Source organism: Notechis scutatus, chromosome 5, assembly GCF_049901735.1.
Source record: "Notechis scutatus isolate UNSWTSFEM ecotype Mainland chromosome 5, rNotScu1.2, whole genome shotgun sequence".
NCBI lineage: Eukaryota > Metazoa > Chordata > Lepidosauria > Squamata > Elapidae > Notechis > Notechis scutatus.
Genome location: NC_142013.1, coordinates 82243766 through 82263172, shown reverse-complemented (window position 1 = coordinate 82263172; position 19407 = coordinate 82243766). Strand labels below are relative to the sequence as shown.

Below are 19407 nucleotides of genomic sequence, written 5' to 3'. Positions count from 1 at the left end.
CAGGTTAGAATAAATACAATAGTAAAAGCAATTTTATTATTGTAATTTTATTTCAAGAGTAGGAATGAAGCAAACTGAATATTATTTTCTGGCCAAATGTTTCCTTTCTTGAAGTAAATATCTTTAAAGCCAGATAGTTGAAGAACATATGAAGCTTTGATGCTTTCCATGCTTTTCCTTCAGTCTGAAGAATCAGTCTGATGCAGTATATATGAGCAGAAAAAGACCCAGATAGTTCTTCATCAACAATTAGTTCCAGTTCAGTGTAATGGTTAAGGCACCAGGTTAAAAAACAGGACAGTTCAGTTTTAGTCTGCCTTAGGCCTGAAGCCATCTGGGCAGTCTTGGACCAATCACTGTCTTTCATCTTGAGGAAGAAGGTAAAGACAAATTAGTTTAGAAAAATTTGCCCCCAAAATTGAAAGGATTTTTCCTTTGAGTCATCAAGACTCAAGTCACACCAGAAAAAGAAGGAAAGAAGCTTTAAAAAAATTGAGGGTTTTTGTAAGTTTTACCTACTTGATATATTATTTGTAAGTATTATATGTCTTACCTTTGGAATTGAAAATGATTGCTGATGATGAAATAACATTTTAATAATAGTTTCTTCTAATGAACTCAGGGGTGGGATGCAAATATTTTTACTACCAGTTCTGTGGGCGTGTCCATGTGACTCGGTGGGCGTGGTTTTTTTGCAGCACCCCCCGCACTCCTTTTTTTTTTTTTTTTTGCCTCCTGGGCCTCAGGGAAGTCTCCTGGGAGGCCATTTTGGCTCCCAGGAGGCTTCCCTGAGGCCTAGGAGGCAAAAAAATGGAGGGTGGATAAGGTGGAGGGAGGACAGTCCTCCTTTTGTAAGTTCTGTCCTCTCTCAAAAAGTGCCCTCCTACATGTCCTCCTTTTTGATATTTGAAGACTAATCTGTAAATCTCCGTATTTGATCGATGCCGAGCCAATCTGTTGTGTGTGATGTGACTATTTGTATTTGACATGACGATTCATCAAGGCTCGGTACAGTGCGGCAAGACGCGATTATGAGATGCATCCGCTCCACACAGTAGCACTGTTTTGAGAGAGAGTGCTGCACGCAAGAGGGTGCCGCACGCAAGAGTGCGCTGCACACAAGAGTGTGCAATGCACAAGTGGCTTTGTTTTTTTTCTTCAATTTATTTGTGTCATCCTTTTCATTGTAAAAAAGTTGGTCACCTTAGTGTGGAGGGACCACATAGTAACCCCCATGCACCCTCTTTGTCTCCTGAGCCTCAGGAAACCCTCCTAGGTGAAGCAGTAAGACAGCACAACTGATTATCGGAACAGTTGATCATCGGGAGGAGAAAAAGAAATACTGGTTCAATTGAACTGGTAGTTGTTTTTTTACTACCAGTTCAGCAAATGGCAGCATTTTTTACTACCAGTTCACTTGAACTGGGCCGAACTGGTAGAATACCACCACAGTTCCTAGGGCTGAAAGAAAGTGACTAGCTGAAGGCCACCAGCTGGCTTTTTACCTAATGTGGGACAGGAACTTACAGTCCAAGTTTTTATTTATTTTTATTTATTATTTGTTTATTTATTTGTCAATTGCTTACAAGATAATAGGTATAAGTAAAAACATAGTTATGAATACATGGATACATATAAGAAAAATAAAAAATAAAAAATAAAAGAAACAATAGGACAGGGATGGTCACGTTGGTTTTGGGAGTTGTTAATGGTACATATAGTTTGATGACTCTTTTGACTTCAAGTAAAAATATGTTGTAATGGTCTCGACAGCATTGCATCCAGTGAATAGAAATTGCCAATCAAGGGATGAGAGATCGTTGTTTATAAGATCATAGTTGCCTTTTTTGAAGTTATAATTGGGGATTCCATCATTGTGATGATTTTTGTGTGGACTTATGTTGAGACAAAAATCTATCATGTGGTCACTGTTGGAAAAGGGTTCTTTAATTTGTATTCCGTAAATTGAATTCAAACTATTGCAAAAGATGAGGTCAAGGCAGTTGTTAAGTCTAGTGTTGTTGATTAGTAGTTGTTCTAGTCCCAGATTTGTTACTGCATTGTTGAAGGTTGCATGTGTGGGTTCAGTTGTATGTTCGTTAAGGGTCCAGTTAATAGGAGGTAGATTGAAGTCACCAAGAAAGATAAAAGCGTGTGGGCAGGATGCTGCCCATGTTAGTAGTGTATTTAGCTTGTTTGCATGTTCGATGTCATAATCAGGGGCTCTGTAACATAGTAAGAACCGAAATGTGATATTTAAGAACAGTTCACAGACAATGGTCTCATGAATAGCAAGCTCCTGAGTAACTTGGATGTTTTTTAGATGTAGGGACTTTTTATAGAAGATAGCAACACCACCTCCTCTATGGATTTGATGATCTGATCGGTAAACATGATAGTCTATTACTGTAGTAATGGAGTCAGGGAGAGATGCGTTGAGCCATGTTTCACAGACAAATATAATGTCGAATTTAGCCGTATTTAGTAAGAGGAGAAATTCAGGTATTTTATTTACAAGGCTTCTTGCATTGTTTTATTGTTTTGTTTTGTTTTATTTATTTTATTTTATTGTTTTATTGCCTGATGTTTTAATCCCTGCACCAAACTGACTCTCAAGTTATTATGCTTAACATAAATACAGTATAATTTGTTTTTAAAGAAATAGTTTAAGACAATCTTGCAAGTATTTCTGTAGTGCAGTGGTCTCCAAACTTTCTGGCTTTGTGGACTGGTGGGAGATGGGAGAACAGATTGTTACGCACAAATGATGGGCATGGTTCCAAACGAGACATGTGAACCCATCATGATCGCAGGAAGTTGTACAGAAGTCCTTTTCATATTAAAACAAATGTGTCCAGCTCACAAGACCAGTTGTTGCCTTTCTCCTTCTCCTAGACTGCAATAATTAATATAAGCAGATGAAAAGGGGAAAAAGAACGAATAAAATTATTAAGCAGAAAGAAGTCAGAGTGAATGTTCTAATTATTGTCTTCTTCAGATTCTTGTGCATTTTGTTTTAAAAAAAAAGACATGAATTGACTTTAGCTACTTCTGACTCCATGGACATCCATGTTGTCTTCTTGGATACAGTATGTGCAATTGCTATTCCTTAAAGGTCTTTCAGCCACGTATTTGTTTGTTCATAGTGTTAGATTTTTATTCCATTTCCCTTCAGAGCAGCCAAGATAGCACTTTGTCCCCCCAGCTCCTCCCACAGCAACCCCATGAACCTGAGTCTCCTCAGTCGTATTATTATGTGTTCAACTGTGAACACTTTCTTAGCCTTCCTCAGTTCCTTTTCATCTCTTTCCATCTCCCAAGTGAGACACTGCCAATTTTTTGGGATGGTCACCATCCTTTTTTTTTAACCTGTTCTTTGTACTCCAAACTCTGTATCTTCAGAAGAGGCTGGTGTGCATTTTTAAAATATTTTTGTGGCAAGGGTCTCTCCCTCAATGTTCTTTAACCCTGTTGATCTTTTGTTAGACATATGTGTTCAGAAGTGAAGATCTTTTCAGGTAAAATACCCAACAAAAACAATTCTGGTTTTAAGCTTATTTATTGTTTTGTCATTTCTCCTAGCCAAATTCATATTTTTATCCAATATTTTTTACCCTTTTCACATGTGCACATATGGTAATAAGAGCCCAGTAACTGATTACATTTCCAACACTTGGAGGACATGTTTTTAAACATTTTTGCCATTCTTCTGATGGCAAATGCCACTTATAAAAACATTTTGTATAGGTTTTCTTTATAGGCTGTTGACATTGTCAATTTATAATTTATCTCCTAGAGTTTTTGCCACTTATCTAATTCTATAGTGTATCCAAAAAATTTAGCCCATATTATCATTGTTTCTTTTACTTATTCTTCTGTCATTTTAAAACTCAGTAAGTAACTGTATATTCTTTTTATTAATTTATCATCAATCCCTAAAAATATCTGATCCAATTCTGTAGGTTCTTTATAAAATCCATATTTTATAAATATGCATTCTAGATCTTTCTTGTACCTTGATTTTATTTGCATATGTGGCCACCATGCCAAATCAATCCTTTGATCTTTCAGTTCTTGCTTCTATTTTAGTTCCCCTTGTTAGGATATCTTTATATCTCATAATTTTTCCTAGCTCCACAACATTCAGGTATATTAGTGTTTCCATTGTGGATAGCCAGACCAGTATTTTCATGTATGTTTCAGAATTCATGTGGAGACGTTTAAGGGTTTTGCCCATAAACTTGCACAGTAATTCATATATACTCACATGCACTCTGACTAATTTGTTGCAATTCAAATTGTGCAACAGCAATCTCTTCTACTAAGGGAGTAATAACTCTTTGTTTACTAATTGTTCTAATAGGCAAGTGGATAGAAAATGTGCTTTTGATCTTTCATTTCATTTCAAAGCATTTTCTCCCTCTTTTCTGTTAGCAGTATATAGATGATACCCAGCTCCACTTCTCAACTCCAGGCTGTGCAGATGAAGCTGTCAATCCATTAACCCAGTGCCTCAAGGATGTTTGCATCTGGTTGGGGAGGAGCAGACCAGTTCATTCCAGGCAATGCATAATAAGATTCAGAAAGACTGAGCTGGAATAGAAACAATGACACAGGAATCAGGTACCATTGATATCAGACTTAAAACACATTAAAAAAATTAAATGGTCTTAGTACATCATTAAATATAGCCTATTTCTGATAAAATATTCATTCTTGAAACAAATTTACTTCCATCTCAATTTTACGGATTTGTTTATTTTTCCATATTCTATCTACTCTAGTGTAAAACGGCTCTGGATCTCTTATATTAATGTAACTTTAAAGAATTAAAAGGAGGGGCATGAAAAGCACTATTGACCCATTTTTCAGCCAGTTTTGGGCCTGTTTTTTGGCCAGCAGAGTGCTGTAGGAGGCCATAGAGGCCGAAAACAAAATGCAGGGGGGGTGCACATGGCCCATTTTAGCCACCAGAGGCACCACAAGTTGGTCCTTTGATATTTGAGGACCGGATTTAAGCACCCTTGAGTTTGACACCCCTGCATTAAAGTATTCTCTGAGTGGTTTACAATGTCAGCAAACTTTCCCTTGGAAGGACGGAAGGCTGAGTAAACCTTGAGCCCCATCAGGATCGAATGCCAGGCTATAGGCAGAGTTTGCCTACAACTCTGCATTCTAACCACTACATCACCATAGAATGCAAAGACCTGCAAATAGAAGTAGGATGACTGTGGCAAAAGAAAGCAAAGATGCCAATGGCAATAGCCACCAGGTTCAATTCCAAAACATCTGGAGCATCATTTAAGCACCCATGGCATTGAACAAAATATCAATTGATAAAAATTATACTTCGGTATCACTGCTACAATCTACCCCAATCAATCCCACATATGCAGATCTCAATCAAACCATTTTGCTTAAGTACTGGGCTGTGTTAAATGTTATTTTCAGATTCTGGCTGCACATAAGGTAAGTTTTGATATGTTGATCCAAAAGGGTCATTCGTTGGGTATATAGTCCAAGGTACCTGTCTCTCACCCTCTTTTTACAGGCAACAATCAAATAGGATGTGAGCCAGGTCTTCTACCTCTGCCACACATCCACTGTAGGGTATAGAATGGAATCTTCCATATCTGATCATTGGGTCAAGCTGTTCAAACCTCGCTTGCATAAATATCTCCCTAAGATATTTTGGAAGTTGTAACTTCAAATAGCTGTCTATTTGAAAAGTACATTTGTATTTGCTCAGCCATTTCAAGTTACCCACCTTACTAAGGATAGCTGTATCATTTTGTTATATCAGTGGTAGTCAACCTGGTCCCTACTTCCCACTAGTGGGCGATCCAGCTTTCATGGTGGGTGGTAGGGGTTTTGTCCCCTTCTTTATAAATCACCGTTACTGTGGAACCTGTGGGCAGTTAGAGAAAATTTTACTACTAACAGAGATACAAAAGTGGGTGGTAGGTATAAAAAGGTTGCCTACCCATGTTCTATATCCTTAATTCTTTGGGCAGCTCTTTTCCTGTTACGCAAGAGACAGGAAGGATTCTTACAAAATTTGTTAGTTTGATGATCCAGGAGATTTGTGATTGTGATTTTATTCGCTCTAGAAGACATAACTTGGGGAGTCTATCAGTCTCCATTTCACTGATTTTGTGCCAGTAGTTTTATGCTCTAATTCAGTGGTGGCTAACCTTTTTGGGCCCCTGTGCCAAAAATTGTGCATGCACCAGTGTGCACACACACACGTGCCAGCACCCAGAATGCAATGCGCACCCCCCTATACCCCCTGCGCATGCACACGCAATACCTCCCCGCCACCCCCTTACCTGCATTGCACATCACAGCTGATTTTTTGGCTGGTTTGAGGCCTTCTTCAGCCTCCCAGAGGCTTGCAAAAAGCCTCTGCAAAGCTTTTCAGGATGAATAATAGGCTCGTTTTGTCACTTCCAGTATTACAGGAAGTGATGAAATGGGCCTATTATTTGTCTTGAAAAGCCTTGCAGAGGCTTTTTCCAAGCCTCTGGGAAGCCAAAAAAGACCTCAAACCAGCTGAAAAATCAGCTGTGAGGCGTGCGCACATGCAGTGAGGTAAGTTTGCCTGCGGCCCATGTGCCAGCACCAATGGCTCTGCGTGCCATAGGTTCGCCCTCATGGCTCTAATTCAATGGTGTTGAACAAAATATCAATTGCAGAAGGCAACTTTACTTGCAACAGTTTATATTCTGAGATGATATCTTTAATGCCATCAAACAACATCTGCTTCTAGAAAGAACTCAATAAATGGATAAAAATGCCAGATCCAGTCTAAAGGTCTGGATGAGTATGTGAGTAATAATGGTAATAAATAAGCTCTATAAAGCCAAATAAAAGAAGAGGAAGAAGAAGAGGAGGAGGAGGAGATCAAAGGGAACACTGCTTTTAAAATTGTTAATAGCCTCTCCCCAAAGAAATTTAGTAAAAGATATAAGTTTTACTGGGAAGTTGGGAAGTTCATAAGTTGAAAAAGATTCAGATAGACTGAGCTGTAATAGAAACAATGACACAGGTATCAGGTACCATTGATATCAGACTTAAAACACATAAAAAAATTAAAATGGTCATTAAATATAGGATATTTCTGATAAAATATTCATTCTTGAAACAAATTTACTTCCATCTCAATTTTATGGATTTGTTTATTTTTCCATATTCTATCTACTCTAGTGTAAAACGGCTCTGGATCTCTTACATTAATGTAATTTTAAAGAATTAAAAGGAGGGGCATGAAAAGCATTCTTGAGCTCTTCAATTAAATTGGGATCAAAGGAGGAGGTTGTTTTCTAGAAAGCATTTCATAAAGTTTGTACCAGCTTTGAAAAACTCCTGCCTCTTTTATCTATCCAATCAGAGCAGGTCTTTTGATGTTCATCAGTCAGTGATGGAGCAATCCAGATTTGGCAAGAAAAAAATTATTTTGAGCATCTTCTGGCACCCACAATTAAATATATTTTCCTGGGATCACCCTCTGGCAAGAGAAAGTACAGATTGTTCCAAACGTTCCTACATGGCACACCTGGATGTCCATGGGTGATTTAAATAATCTTTTTTTCTTAGAAACTAGATTGCTGCACAGCCTTATTGATTGCAGTGCAGTTTACAAAGTGTTTGTGTTTGTGTTCAAACATGAAATGTGTTTGTGTTTTATGCTTCATACCCTAGATTGTCTTCAGCTTATCTCTTCTTGCCAAAGATATATATGCTATTAACATATTTAATATATTTCTACAGGACATCTCAATGCATTACACCATTAGGAACTCTTGCAAAGATCCAGCAAAAGAAATCAAATGATGTTATCACTGCCGTCTTATATTGCACATGAATGACGTGTTAGATAAGAGGTTTATTTATTATCCTGATAATATCTGATACTTGCACCACCTACTATTTATAGGCGCTAACTCCATATACTATTCTGAGGGGGGAATTATGTTGTTGGTAAGATTGGACGCTGTCTTGACGGCACATAATAGATTTAAAAATACCTATATTAGTGTTCATGTGTTTTTTAAATTTATTTTTCGAGGTAAACCTTTTTTAAAATCTATCAAACGCCGATGTGCTGATAATATCGGGGGGGGGGAGTATTACTGATTACTCCACAAGGCTCCTTAACCGAAGAATAACGTTGAATCAAGGAAACGAAAACGCAGCGGAGGCCCGCGGATGAAAAGAAAGCGTCGTCACGGGCTCAGAGTTCCGCGATTGCTTGGCCACAAGGGGGCGCCGCTCCCACAGCCAAAACCGTCCGGCATCTTTGCGCTCATTCGCCAAGCTCGGCGCCTTGGTCCAAAATGTCCGGGTCCTGCTCGGAGGTCAAGCTGCGTGGAAGAGCACTAGGCGTCTGCTGGATTTCCTGGGCCCTCTGGGGCAGCTTGGCCCTGGCTCCGGCTTGCGGGTACGTGATCGTGAACTCGGTCTCCTGGTCGGTGCCCAACGAGGTGGAAGAAGAGCTGGACAGCTCCTCCAACGAAGAGGCTCTCCCCGCCCTCCTCGAAGACACCAGCAGCATTTGGAAGCAGAGCTACCCGGCCTCGGTTTACAAAGAAGAGGAGATACGGAGCAGGCCGGGAACGGAGAGATCGAAGCAAATCTCTTCGCCGTCGCGGATGTTTTCTTACCGGAGGGAGAGTTCCAAAGGAGCAGACAGCCCAGCGCTTCCTCTGGAACAAGCAGCCAGAACGGCCCGCTTCTTGATGCATCGCCATGGCTGGGGCTTCTTGGCTACGATTTCAACCCAAGAAAAGGTACCACCACCGTAAGCCGCCTCTCTGGTAGCAGCCGGGAAAGGAAGGCGCTCTGCCTTTTTCCTTCCGAGCGCTGCTCTTGCAACAGCGCTGCTGCATTTTCCTCTTTAGGAGCCTTGTTGCTGCCATTCCCCTCTGTCCAGCCGCGCACTGGCTGTACTGAGCCACGCGGTTGTCATTTGGGGACAAATCCACCACAAGCCATGAATCGTGGCTTGAATGAGATGGCTTAATGGGCTTCCTTCCCTCTTCCTGAAAAACAGGATAATGATTTTGCCTGCCTCTTTAGTAACACCTGCAAGGTGGATACAAAAGGGGGAAAAAATCTGAAATCAATCAATCAGAGGAAGAATGTGTCCAATCTCCAATAATGCCTGATAATTGTTGCAATTATAATAGACATATTCAAAGTTGGTCTTTGTTTTTTTTTACGATTTAAATATGGGGACCAAATTATTAACAGTTGCATAAAGTTTTCATTTATTTATTTATTTATTTATTTAAGTCCTTTACTTAAAATTTACTAGTACAACACTAAGATTGAAATGTATTTTCCCCTCATTACTTAAAGAACCCTGATAATTCCAGTTCACTAACAATGGTGCCAGAAGATGCTTGTAATGTACTAATTTCAAACTGACTGTGATAAATGGGAAAACAAAAGTTTGAAATAATTTAAAATACATGTTTAATAATTGCTGCTCCAACAATGAAATGTATGCTTGAATTAAGTTTACTCTTCTTATAACTTGGAGACTAGGTTTATGTAAGAAATTTCCAGAAGAGCCTTTTATGCATGATTATTTCAACAATGAGATTCAGTTTATTGTAGTGGTTATAAGGCACCATCTTAGAGACCCAAAGACTAGGAGTTCTTGTCCCACCTCAGGTGTAAAGGCATCTGAGTGATATTGGACCAGTCACTATTTTTCTCGGCCCTAGGAAGAAACCAATGGCAAACCATTTCTGAAATCTTGTTAAGAAACCTGCAGGAGTCAAAACTTGACTGGAATGCACAAAATCCAACTATACACCTATAGGATTTCAATAGTTACACATTTAATTTTGAGAAAAAATATCATATCTCCATGATGTTCAAGATGCTTCCTGTAACTGAATTGTGAAAGAAGAGTCCATTGTGACTTCAGTTCCCAATATATGTCATTTTTAAATATGCATTTCATTTTTACAAAGATATTGGGCATAGTTGAAATTCATATAGAATAGAATATAATTCTTTTTTGGCCAAGTGTGATTGGACATACAAGGAATTTGTCTCTTGTGCATATAATTCTGATCTTTATCTTATCCTACTTTTAAATTTATAAATATGCCTTTTCATATACTGGCTTTCCAAGGCAAATACCAAGACTACCTAGATCACTTAGAATCTTATCCATCTCTTCCAAAGTATTAAGCCTCTTAGTTTTGGGGCATCTGCATATCAGATAATTGTTCCCTCAATTGCTTCACCCAGGTCATTAATTAAAATGTTGAATAGCATAGGGGCCCTTTATTTGATACTATCCTGCAAGTTGACACAGAATCATTTATGAATATTCTCTGAATAGGGTCAGTCAGTTGGTTATGAAGTCATATACCAGTCGTGCCATCTAGCTCATATTTAACTACTTCAATAATGCAATAAAAGTATATGATTCATAAATTGTCTCACAGAAATTAATGCTAAGAATGAGATGACCTGGATGAATTTTAACTTTAAAAGAAAATATGAGGTTACATGTTTTGACAATCTAAAAAAATTAAGCAAAGTATAATATGCTACAAAGATTTAAGAGACAATAGCCACAACAATCTATTATCTAACTTATTCCATGTAGGCATCTGAGGCAGGTGTCACCAACCAGCTCACCTGACCTGATCATCAAAAGCTACTCAGGTTAGCCCTTTTCATTCCTTGGTGGCATTCTGGCTCTGAATGATAGGAATTGTAGTCTAGGGTAGTGAGAAAATGTTGGATTGGGGAGGTCTGCTTGCTAACAAAAGTAATTGATAACATTTTCTCTTTTGACCAATGGAAGCTTATAATTCAGCCCTATAAATTTCATGCTTGAATGATAAAGTTTTAATTGTTGTTGCTTCTGTCTTTGCAATATTTTTAATAGGACTGTCATCTGCCTTTTATAACATAAGGGCCAAGAGCCAAAGAACATACTATAGTTCACAATTAGACCCACAGGACCAAACAAGTCCAATGTTTATTAAAAATGCTGACAGTTTTGTCCTAGAGCAAACTCTCTTTGAAAGTAAGAGAAGTGTGGCAGCATTTTTTGATACAGCCCAAGGAAAAATAGGGATTAAACTTCAAAGGAGAAAAGAAAAAGTTAGGATTTATCCTGGGCATAGCTCAAGTCAGCATTTTGTTTGTGTGATTCATAAGCAATTTACTTTGCCCTCAAATTTTAAATTCATTAGTTGCCATAAGGACTGTGCACTGCTTCAAAGTCACCGAAACTGCAATGTATAATCCAGAAAAAAAATAACATGATGTGGTTTTACCTCCCTATTCTCTGAAACACTTTATGAAACTAAATTGAAGGGCTGCACTACCCTAATTAACATCTTTGTTATTTACAACAATATTGTTAAAATTCATGCAGAACTGGAGGATATTATAGCTGACTCTCTTACAACACACTTTTATACATGTCAAAATAAATCTTAATTTGGTTTTCTTTCTAGCAAGTATAAAGTTGAAGTCACAGCAGATGGCTAACTCAGAAGGTGAAGTAAGACTGCATCTATAGTAATTAATATTTGATTGGTGGATCACCAATAAATCTCAGGAAATTCCAAAAAATAATATAATCCACTATTCTATTGTTAGCCCACCACCAAAGGGGGGGGAAACTGTATTTAGAGATATGCATATATACACCAAAGATCAAGCTCAATTCAAGGGAATATTTCATCTTGAAAAGTTACATTTAAAAAATTCTTGCATTAAATATTTTGCCATTCATGCTTAAAAGATCAAGGTAAAATATTAGCTTCAGATCTTGTTATAAGCAGCTCTTTATATACAACACACATAAGACATTGGTATCTATATCTGCGTTTATACTGGGTTTTTTTGTGTGTGTGTTATTTGATTTTAATTAATTTTGTACCATTCTGCTTTATTCAATTTGCATATAATATTCATAAATAAAAGTATTTGGTTTTTGTGAATAAATAAAAATACAGTTTCCTTAAATTGCTCAGAATTCTGTTGTAAACATTTAGCTCTCTGCATAAAATTATTGCTCCCAAAACAATATGACTTTATAAAATAATCACGAATACTAGAAAGGTATACAATAATATATTTTATAAAATTTTTATGCTTCAGCACTACAACTATTCCTTTTTATTAGTTTCTAAACAATGTGTGATAAAAATACTAATTTTAATCCAAAGCACTGAACAAAAGGTTAAAAAAAAATATGAGTAACATAATAAAATCCCATTCTCTTCAATAGATACTTTTTCTTTTTCCTTCTTAGTGTTTCAGATTAAATGTGATAAATTGCAAATCACTTCTGATATCAAGTAAAGTTCAAAATAAGTAATACCAATATCTAGACTTTAAAGTTCCTTCAAAAATATTTGCACCAAGGATGTTTTATAAGAGGTAATCATTTGAAATTTTTCAGATCCAGGGGGCACCATTTGGGACTTGTTTATCTATAAGTGATGGCCCCACAGACAACAGCACCGGGATTCCTTACTTTTATATGACTCCAAAGGATAAAACTGTAGCGGATCTGGTGAAAAATTCAGTTGCTTCATTGACATTACCCGAAGCAGAAGGAGATTTTTGCAGGTACGATAATATTGGAAACTTGTACTGCATAATGATAATTATTTATTTGTATATCACTTTTATTATTCATATAAATAATCAAAGGCAGTGAACATATCCAACACATTTTCCTCCTCCTATTATCCCCACAAAACAACCGTGTGAGGTGGACTAAGAGAGAGTGAGCAGCTCATAGTCATCCAACTGGCTTTCATGGCTAAAGTGGTACCAGAACTCACAGTCTCCTGCTTTCTAACCTGATGCCTTAATCACTAGACAAAAGTGGTTCTTTTTCAGAATTTCAACAGCTATCTCTTTCTAGACAGCAATTCAACACAATAAATATGTTGTTTCTCTTCATTTGCTTTGTGAGTTGCATGCATAATATTTGAAAGTAGATGTTTGAACTCCATCAACTCCAAAGATGTGAAAGAAATAAAATCAGAAAATCCCATTTTAGTTATGTATCTAGAATAGAAAGTCATAGCTATATTTTCCCAAACAGAAGCAAATGGCAATTCAGTAGCTTTAGAAATAACTTTGTTAATTATCTGCAGCCACTTATTCAATTACTGAGTTTAGCAGACTCTGATATTTACTAACACAGAAAACTATATCTTTGCAAAGTACAAAGTTTACTTCTTAAATGAACAACACATATTTATTCTTGAGTTTCTGATATGAAGATATAGGAGATGAATTTGCAAAATTTAAGCAAATTGTACCAAGTAGGGTACAAGAATTGTGATCCAGGCAAAAGAATGATAGTCTAATTCATAGGACTAGTGGGCTCCATTTTGACCCATTTAAACAGCTGACAGTTGCTGAGCTTGAAGTTAAAAATAATGCCTTAGACTGATCTATATTACCAATGATGCACAGTTCTGTAGCTAATATAATAGTACAGAGAGTTCAGAAAGCTGGAAAGACAATTTACCACCTCAGACAGTTGATGTTTGGAGTTGTGCCAAAATACTGTTTAATTTTATTGTATTCTAAGATGGGGGTGCATAACCCCTGGTCCATGACCTTGTACCCATTGGGAACTGGGCCATGCAAGCAGGCAAGCACGCAAAGCTCCATTTGTGTAAACGGCAGGCATGGACACAAAACCATCCCCTCCACCCACCCCCATCAGTCCTCAGACCCTGAAAGTTTGGAGACTACAGCTCTAAGGGATAGGAAAGTCCTATATGATTTGTTTTTATTTTAACAAAATCTGATCTTAATACTGTGCATCTTGATAGGGCGGACAGAGGGAAAATAATGTTGTGGTGGAGCTGGCGGACAGTGAGGAGGTTGTGGAGGAACATGGGCCTGTCCTGGAGTCAGGGGAAGGCTCTGATGAGTGCTCTGCATCGGAGGCACAGATGGGGCAGGGCCATCTGACAGTTATCAGCTGCCTTTGGAGTTGGAGATCAGTGGGGCAGAAGAACAGCTGGGACCTGTTCCTGATGTGCACATGTGCAGAGCTGTCAGGAAAAGGGAACAGTTAAGGAACAAGGGTCAACTTGGGAGTAAAGGCACAGGTGGGTGGTGAATGGCCCCTCCCATAGGGAATAAATAGGAGCGAAAGGGGAGTGGCGTTTGCAGGAGACAATTAGTTCATTTAATTGGTGTGAAGATCTGCTTATCTACATTTGTGACTCCCAGACTCCTTACCAAGTATTTCCTTGTACACCATTGCACTTGGAAGCTATCAGCCTGGCAACTTTCCAAAACTGATAAGGTCTGTGGTTGCAATTCACCCTTGAAAGACTGGATGTGCTGGATGTGAATGATAGGAATTTACATTAGCCAAATAAAAAGTGGTTTTGTCGGGACAAGGAATCTGTTCCGTGATTTTGTAAAACGCCTAGGTCAGAACAAGTAATAGGAAAACAGCTTGTAGTTCTATTAACATGTTTACCTCAGCAGATGGCAGCACTTAGCTCTTTTTGGAAACTAAGCAGCAGCACATCTGTTAATGGTTGGATGAGGGAGCAGGAAGGATTTCAGGGCAGAAAGCAAGACTGAGAAGTCAAAAAGCATTTTCTGGAAGAGGATAATATCAAACCTGTTTTACTACATAAAATTGTCCAACAAGTCTGCATGGATACAATCAGCAGAAGATGGAACTCAACCTGGAGCCTCCTATCTAGGCACAAAATTATATGCTGATATATTGACCAGTTTTCTCAACATTAGCAACATTATGACATGTGGATTTCAACTCACAGAATTCCCCAGTCAACCATGCTGGGGTTCCCCAATCTCCACATTTGAGAACACTGGTATAGACTAAGGATTGAACTGCTGTTTCTTGGAGGAAACAACAATTTCAAAAAATATACGGTCCGAAATAGTCAGCATGAGAGATGCTCGGCCCTTTCTCTAACAACAAATTTTCTATTCCATATAAGACCTTCTTAAGTTGCTTTTCTGTTACCAAGATTGAATTTCAATTTTCCTGTCATAGATGGATATCTAGAACCTGAAAGCAGGAATGATAAAAACACAAAGAGGGAAGATATCAGTCAAGGTAACAATTAAGTGTTAACTTTCTCATTACTTTTCTGCTTGAGGTTTATTTCTGTTAATTTACATAATGTAGAATATAGATAATTTCTATTAATAACATTATGCAGTGACAGCTCAGTTTTTATTGAACCAAACTTCACTGCATGGTAAGCACATTAGAAAAATTGTTACAATAACTTTTCTACAAAATTATATTCTTCTCTTTTCCTTTCCTTGCCAATGTAACCTGCCCTAGCCCTTACTGAAAATATTGAGGTATTAATAATGAAAACACTGGTCTTTTTTCGGTATTCATTTCCTGCTAATTTTACTAAATTGTTATGTTGAAGGGTATTGAAATAGACTGAGAGGAAAGGAAAAATTTATAAGCTTTCACCTGGAAGAGAGCTCCACAAACACATCTTTTCTCTGGGAGCCATTTTATAAGAATTTCTATCTCTTTCAATAAGGAGAATATCTGGAATTTTTACTGACTAAGAAGAGTATGGTTCCAAACAGGCCCACCAGTGGTGGGATTCAAATTTTTTTACTATTGGTTCTATGGGCGTGGCTTGGTGGGCGTGGCAGAGTAAGGATACTGTAAAATCTCCAATGAGGGGCGGTATTTGCCGGTTCTCCAAACTACTCAAAATTTCCGCTATCTGTTCTCCAGAACTGGTCAGAACCTGCTGTATACCACCTCTGGTGCCCACTCATTGAACGCCTACTCTAGTGAATATGGCTGGTCACAAAGCACCCATTTCCCAAACTAGTAAATTGATGGCAACAATACAGGTCAAGCAACCTGCCTAAGAAACTGAATGCAGAGCATATGACAAAGCACATGTTTCTTTTTCTCGCTGAAGAATGCTCTACACACACAACTTTCTTCTTCACTCCATCCCTGGATAATGCATTATTTGCATATAGATCTTACCTAGTTATAGAAGGCAGTGTTTCACTTTGAAGGACTTTACACTATCTGAATTTGGTATTCACAAACAATTTGGTATTCACAAGCAAAGTAAAAGTTTCTGACAATGGAAAACTGCCTGCAAGCAAGCAATAACATCTCAAAAAACAATCAAAGAAAATCCTGGAAAATGTCCAATTTATCATGAGCCACAGTTGAGTCAAAAATAAAACTTTGAGAGCAGCATCAATTTCTGTCTGGAAATGTCTAATTTCTGGTTGCATCAGGACTCATCAAAGGACTCTGAAACAACAATACTTGAAAAATAAATTTGAGCTTGAGCTGATCCTTTGAATCTATCTTCATATGTAAATGTTACTGTTACATAGATTTGGACAAAAGAATTCCTAATATTATACAGAATTTGAAATAAATTTTTTTTAATATTGTTTCTTCTCAATTAAAGGTGAGCACCTAGAATTAAGCAAAATAAATGCATTTGTAAGCAAACATGTCTTTCTTATGGGAAGGATTTTACTAACTAATGGTTCTGATTTGGATTTATTAGGATATTAATTATTATACATGTCTATGCCTATAGAAAAACAATTGTTGATCCTGATGACCCCAGGTGTACCAGGATAACTTTTATTGGAAAGATGGTTACGGTGCCTCCAGAAGAACTAGAATCTGTCAAGCAAGCTCTGTTTTCTAGGTCTGTATGAATCTACTGATATTCTCTGAAGTGTCTAGTGGGAAGATGGGGAGAGAATATAAAATAAGTATTTTGAGTATTATTGGGAAATGTAAGCACTGTCTTCCTGAATACCAGAAAGTCTTGGGAAGAAAATACTTACTAATCAGATTGTATAGGTAGTCCTTAACTTATGACCGCATTTGATCCCAGAATTTCTGTTGCTATACAAGGCAAGTGAGTTGCAGCCAATTTTTTGCCATAGTTAAGAAAATCATTCCAGTTGTTAAATGAATCATCCAATTGTTAAGTGAATCTGACTTCTTCCATTGACTTTGCTTGTTGGAAGCTCTCTGGGAAGGTCTCAAATGGCGATTATGTGACCCCAAATGATACAGCTGTTGTAAACACATGCCAATTGTCAAGTGCCTGAATTTTAATAACATGACGGTGATTCTGTAAAGGTCATAAGTGTGAGGACCACATGATTCAGCATCATTGTAACTTTGAATAATCACTAAACAAATTGTTGTAAGTAAAAGACTATCTGTAATTGAAAGCAAAAATTCATTCCAGCCATTATTAAGCTTTTTAAAATTCCTTTGGTCAAACACTCAGTTCTTCTAAGTCAGTGGTTCCCAACCTTTTTTTCGCCCCGCAGCCCTAAAGAAATTTCACTCGAACCTCGCACCCCCTGAAATAAATAATAAATAAAAATGCCAACATATAGCCAATATCCTATTATTTACCTGGACTTTTCTCACACCCCCTGGAATATTGTCTCGCACCCCCAGGGGGTGCGAGCACCCCAGGTTGGGAACCCCTGTTCTAAGTGATATCACTGTTCACTGAGTAATAACCAAGTTCAGCATGAGGAAATAATAAACAACAAAATAACTACCCAAATTAAATGGATTTTTCTTATTCTGAGATAGCTCAGTTTTAAGAGCATCAAAATTAAACTTATCCAAAGATTGAATTTCCTAGAACCCTGTGATATACATTACTTCTGTTTATTCTATAGTTTCTCTTTGTATGCATCCCATATTATAATAGAATAAGAATATTTGAGTTCCTTCCCTCCATTCTTTCTAAGCCATGACATAACGTATGGATATATAGTTGAATAAAATGAAAAGCAAAAAGGATACATTTTCAAGAGGCATTGTGCAATGATTAGCCAATAGCATTTGACAAATCTTGCAGTTCAAACAATCACTGTTTAAACATTCACTGTTGTATTTTATAAATATAATTAAGTGCTGATAAGTCATAGATGAATCTATAAAATAATGTAAGCCAATCATTTCTAGCTGTTTGGTTGTTCTTACAGGCACCCCATAATGAGAAAATGGCCTCGCAATTATGAATGGTTCTTTATGAAAATGAATATTGAACATATATGGCTACAGGACTGGTATGGAGGAATTACAGTTATTACTTTGGAAGAATATTTCAAAGCAGTTCCTAGTAAAACGTAACTGATTTTTTAAGAATGAGAATTCAGCATTTTCATATTTAATTCAGAACAAAGAGTTTTATATAACTGTGTTATCAGGTATTTATTTAATATTTTTGTGCAAAGTTTTGAATGTGGCTCCATCTTAAATGGAGCAGAATTACTTTTGAACATTAGAAAAAAAGCTGCAGATATTAAACAGTCTGGAGATAGATCATACTAAGTTGTTGCTTAAGATGTTTTGAATACTTTTGGAATTTTATAAATATGAATCTCATAAGATTATTGTAATAATACATTCTAAAACTAGGCAGAAATTGCAAACCTATATGTAATGAGTGGCATAATGAATGATATATTAATGTCCCTAGCTGCTATTAATTAAACATCTAATAACATATTTTATATATGTTGTATTTTAATTAAATTTATATTACAGATTTAATTTTTCCATAGCTACAGATTTAAAAGCTAAGATCTGAAACTTTCCAGAAATGATTAGATAATTCACTTCATTATCTCAGACCAACATACAATATACTAAGAATACAGATGGCAGTTACTGTCCTGCACGTAAATATTAAGCTAATGCATGAAATCCTTACTTCACAGAACTTTCTTGCTTCAGGAAAAAGAGATCTGAAGTTTTTACTTCATTTCCAATATTATATTTTTGCTATTTTTAAGTCTGAACAAGCTCCAGAGAGTATTAACAATAGTGAATTTAAATGTAATGGTTTATTTTTAATTAATGGATTGCTTGATTGATTGATTGTTCAATTTATTGACTTATATCCTTCCACTTTACATTTGTGAGTTCTTAAGGTGACCAATTTTTTTAAAAAATAATAGCATTAGCTATCTGATAATTTAAAACCAGCACTAAAATTTAAGCTGTAATCAATTAAATTATTGATAAAATATGCATCATTAGAAATATAAATTCTGGGAGTAGAGGCCGGGAAATAAACAAAAGGCCATTTCCTGCATGTCAGAAAGATAAGCCATTGGAAATATCTTCAAGAGGACAATTCCTGCTGGTCCCTTTTTATTATGTATGATAATAACAGGACATGTGCAGGGGTGTCAAACTGGTGGCCCGCAGGCCGGATGTGCCACATGCAGGCTACGCCCACCCCATCTCCGTGAAGGGAAAAAACATCACAGTACATCACATGATGGCAACGTGACGCTGCGAGTTTGACACCCATGAATTAGAGAGAAAGGCCCTGAGCTTTTTAGGATTTA

At 37.1% G+C, this 19407-nt stretch overlaps 1 protein-coding gene across 1 annotated transcript; it reads left to right on the top strand.

Moving 5' to 3' along the window:
* Positions 1 to 7905: 7905 nt before the first annotated feature.
* CREG2 (cellular repressor of E1A stimulated genes 2) lies at positions 7906 to 18276 on the top strand. The gene is made up of 4 exons (XM_026666957.2): positions 7906 to 8789; positions 12446 to 12615; positions 16608 to 16721; positions 18034 to 18276. The coding sequence occupies exons 1-4, from the start codon at positions 8337 to 8339 to the stop codon at positions 18179 to 18181; spliced, it is 885 nt and encodes a 294-aa protein (XP_026522742.2). The 5' UTR covers positions 7906 to 8336; the 3' UTR covers positions 18182 to 18276.
* The last annotated feature ends 1131 nt before the right edge of the window (positions 18277 to 19407 follow it).

What these genes read in the sequence shown, in the direction of transcription:
- CREG2 (XM_026666957.2), top strand. Translation starts at nt 8,337, where the DNA reads ATGTCCGGGTCCTGCTCGGAGGTCAAGCTGCGTGGAAGAGCACTAGGC. An exon ending in GCAGAAGGAGATTTTTGCAG is followed by an intron (nt 12,616 to 16,607) that starts GTACGATAATAT and finishes CTATGCCTATAG; the next exon opens with AAAAACAATTGTTGATCCTG. An exon ending in AAGCAAGCTCTGTTTTCTAG is followed by an intron (nt 16,722 to 18,033) that starts GTCTGTATGAAT and finishes TTGTTCTTACAG; the next exon opens with GCACCCCATAATGAGAAAAT.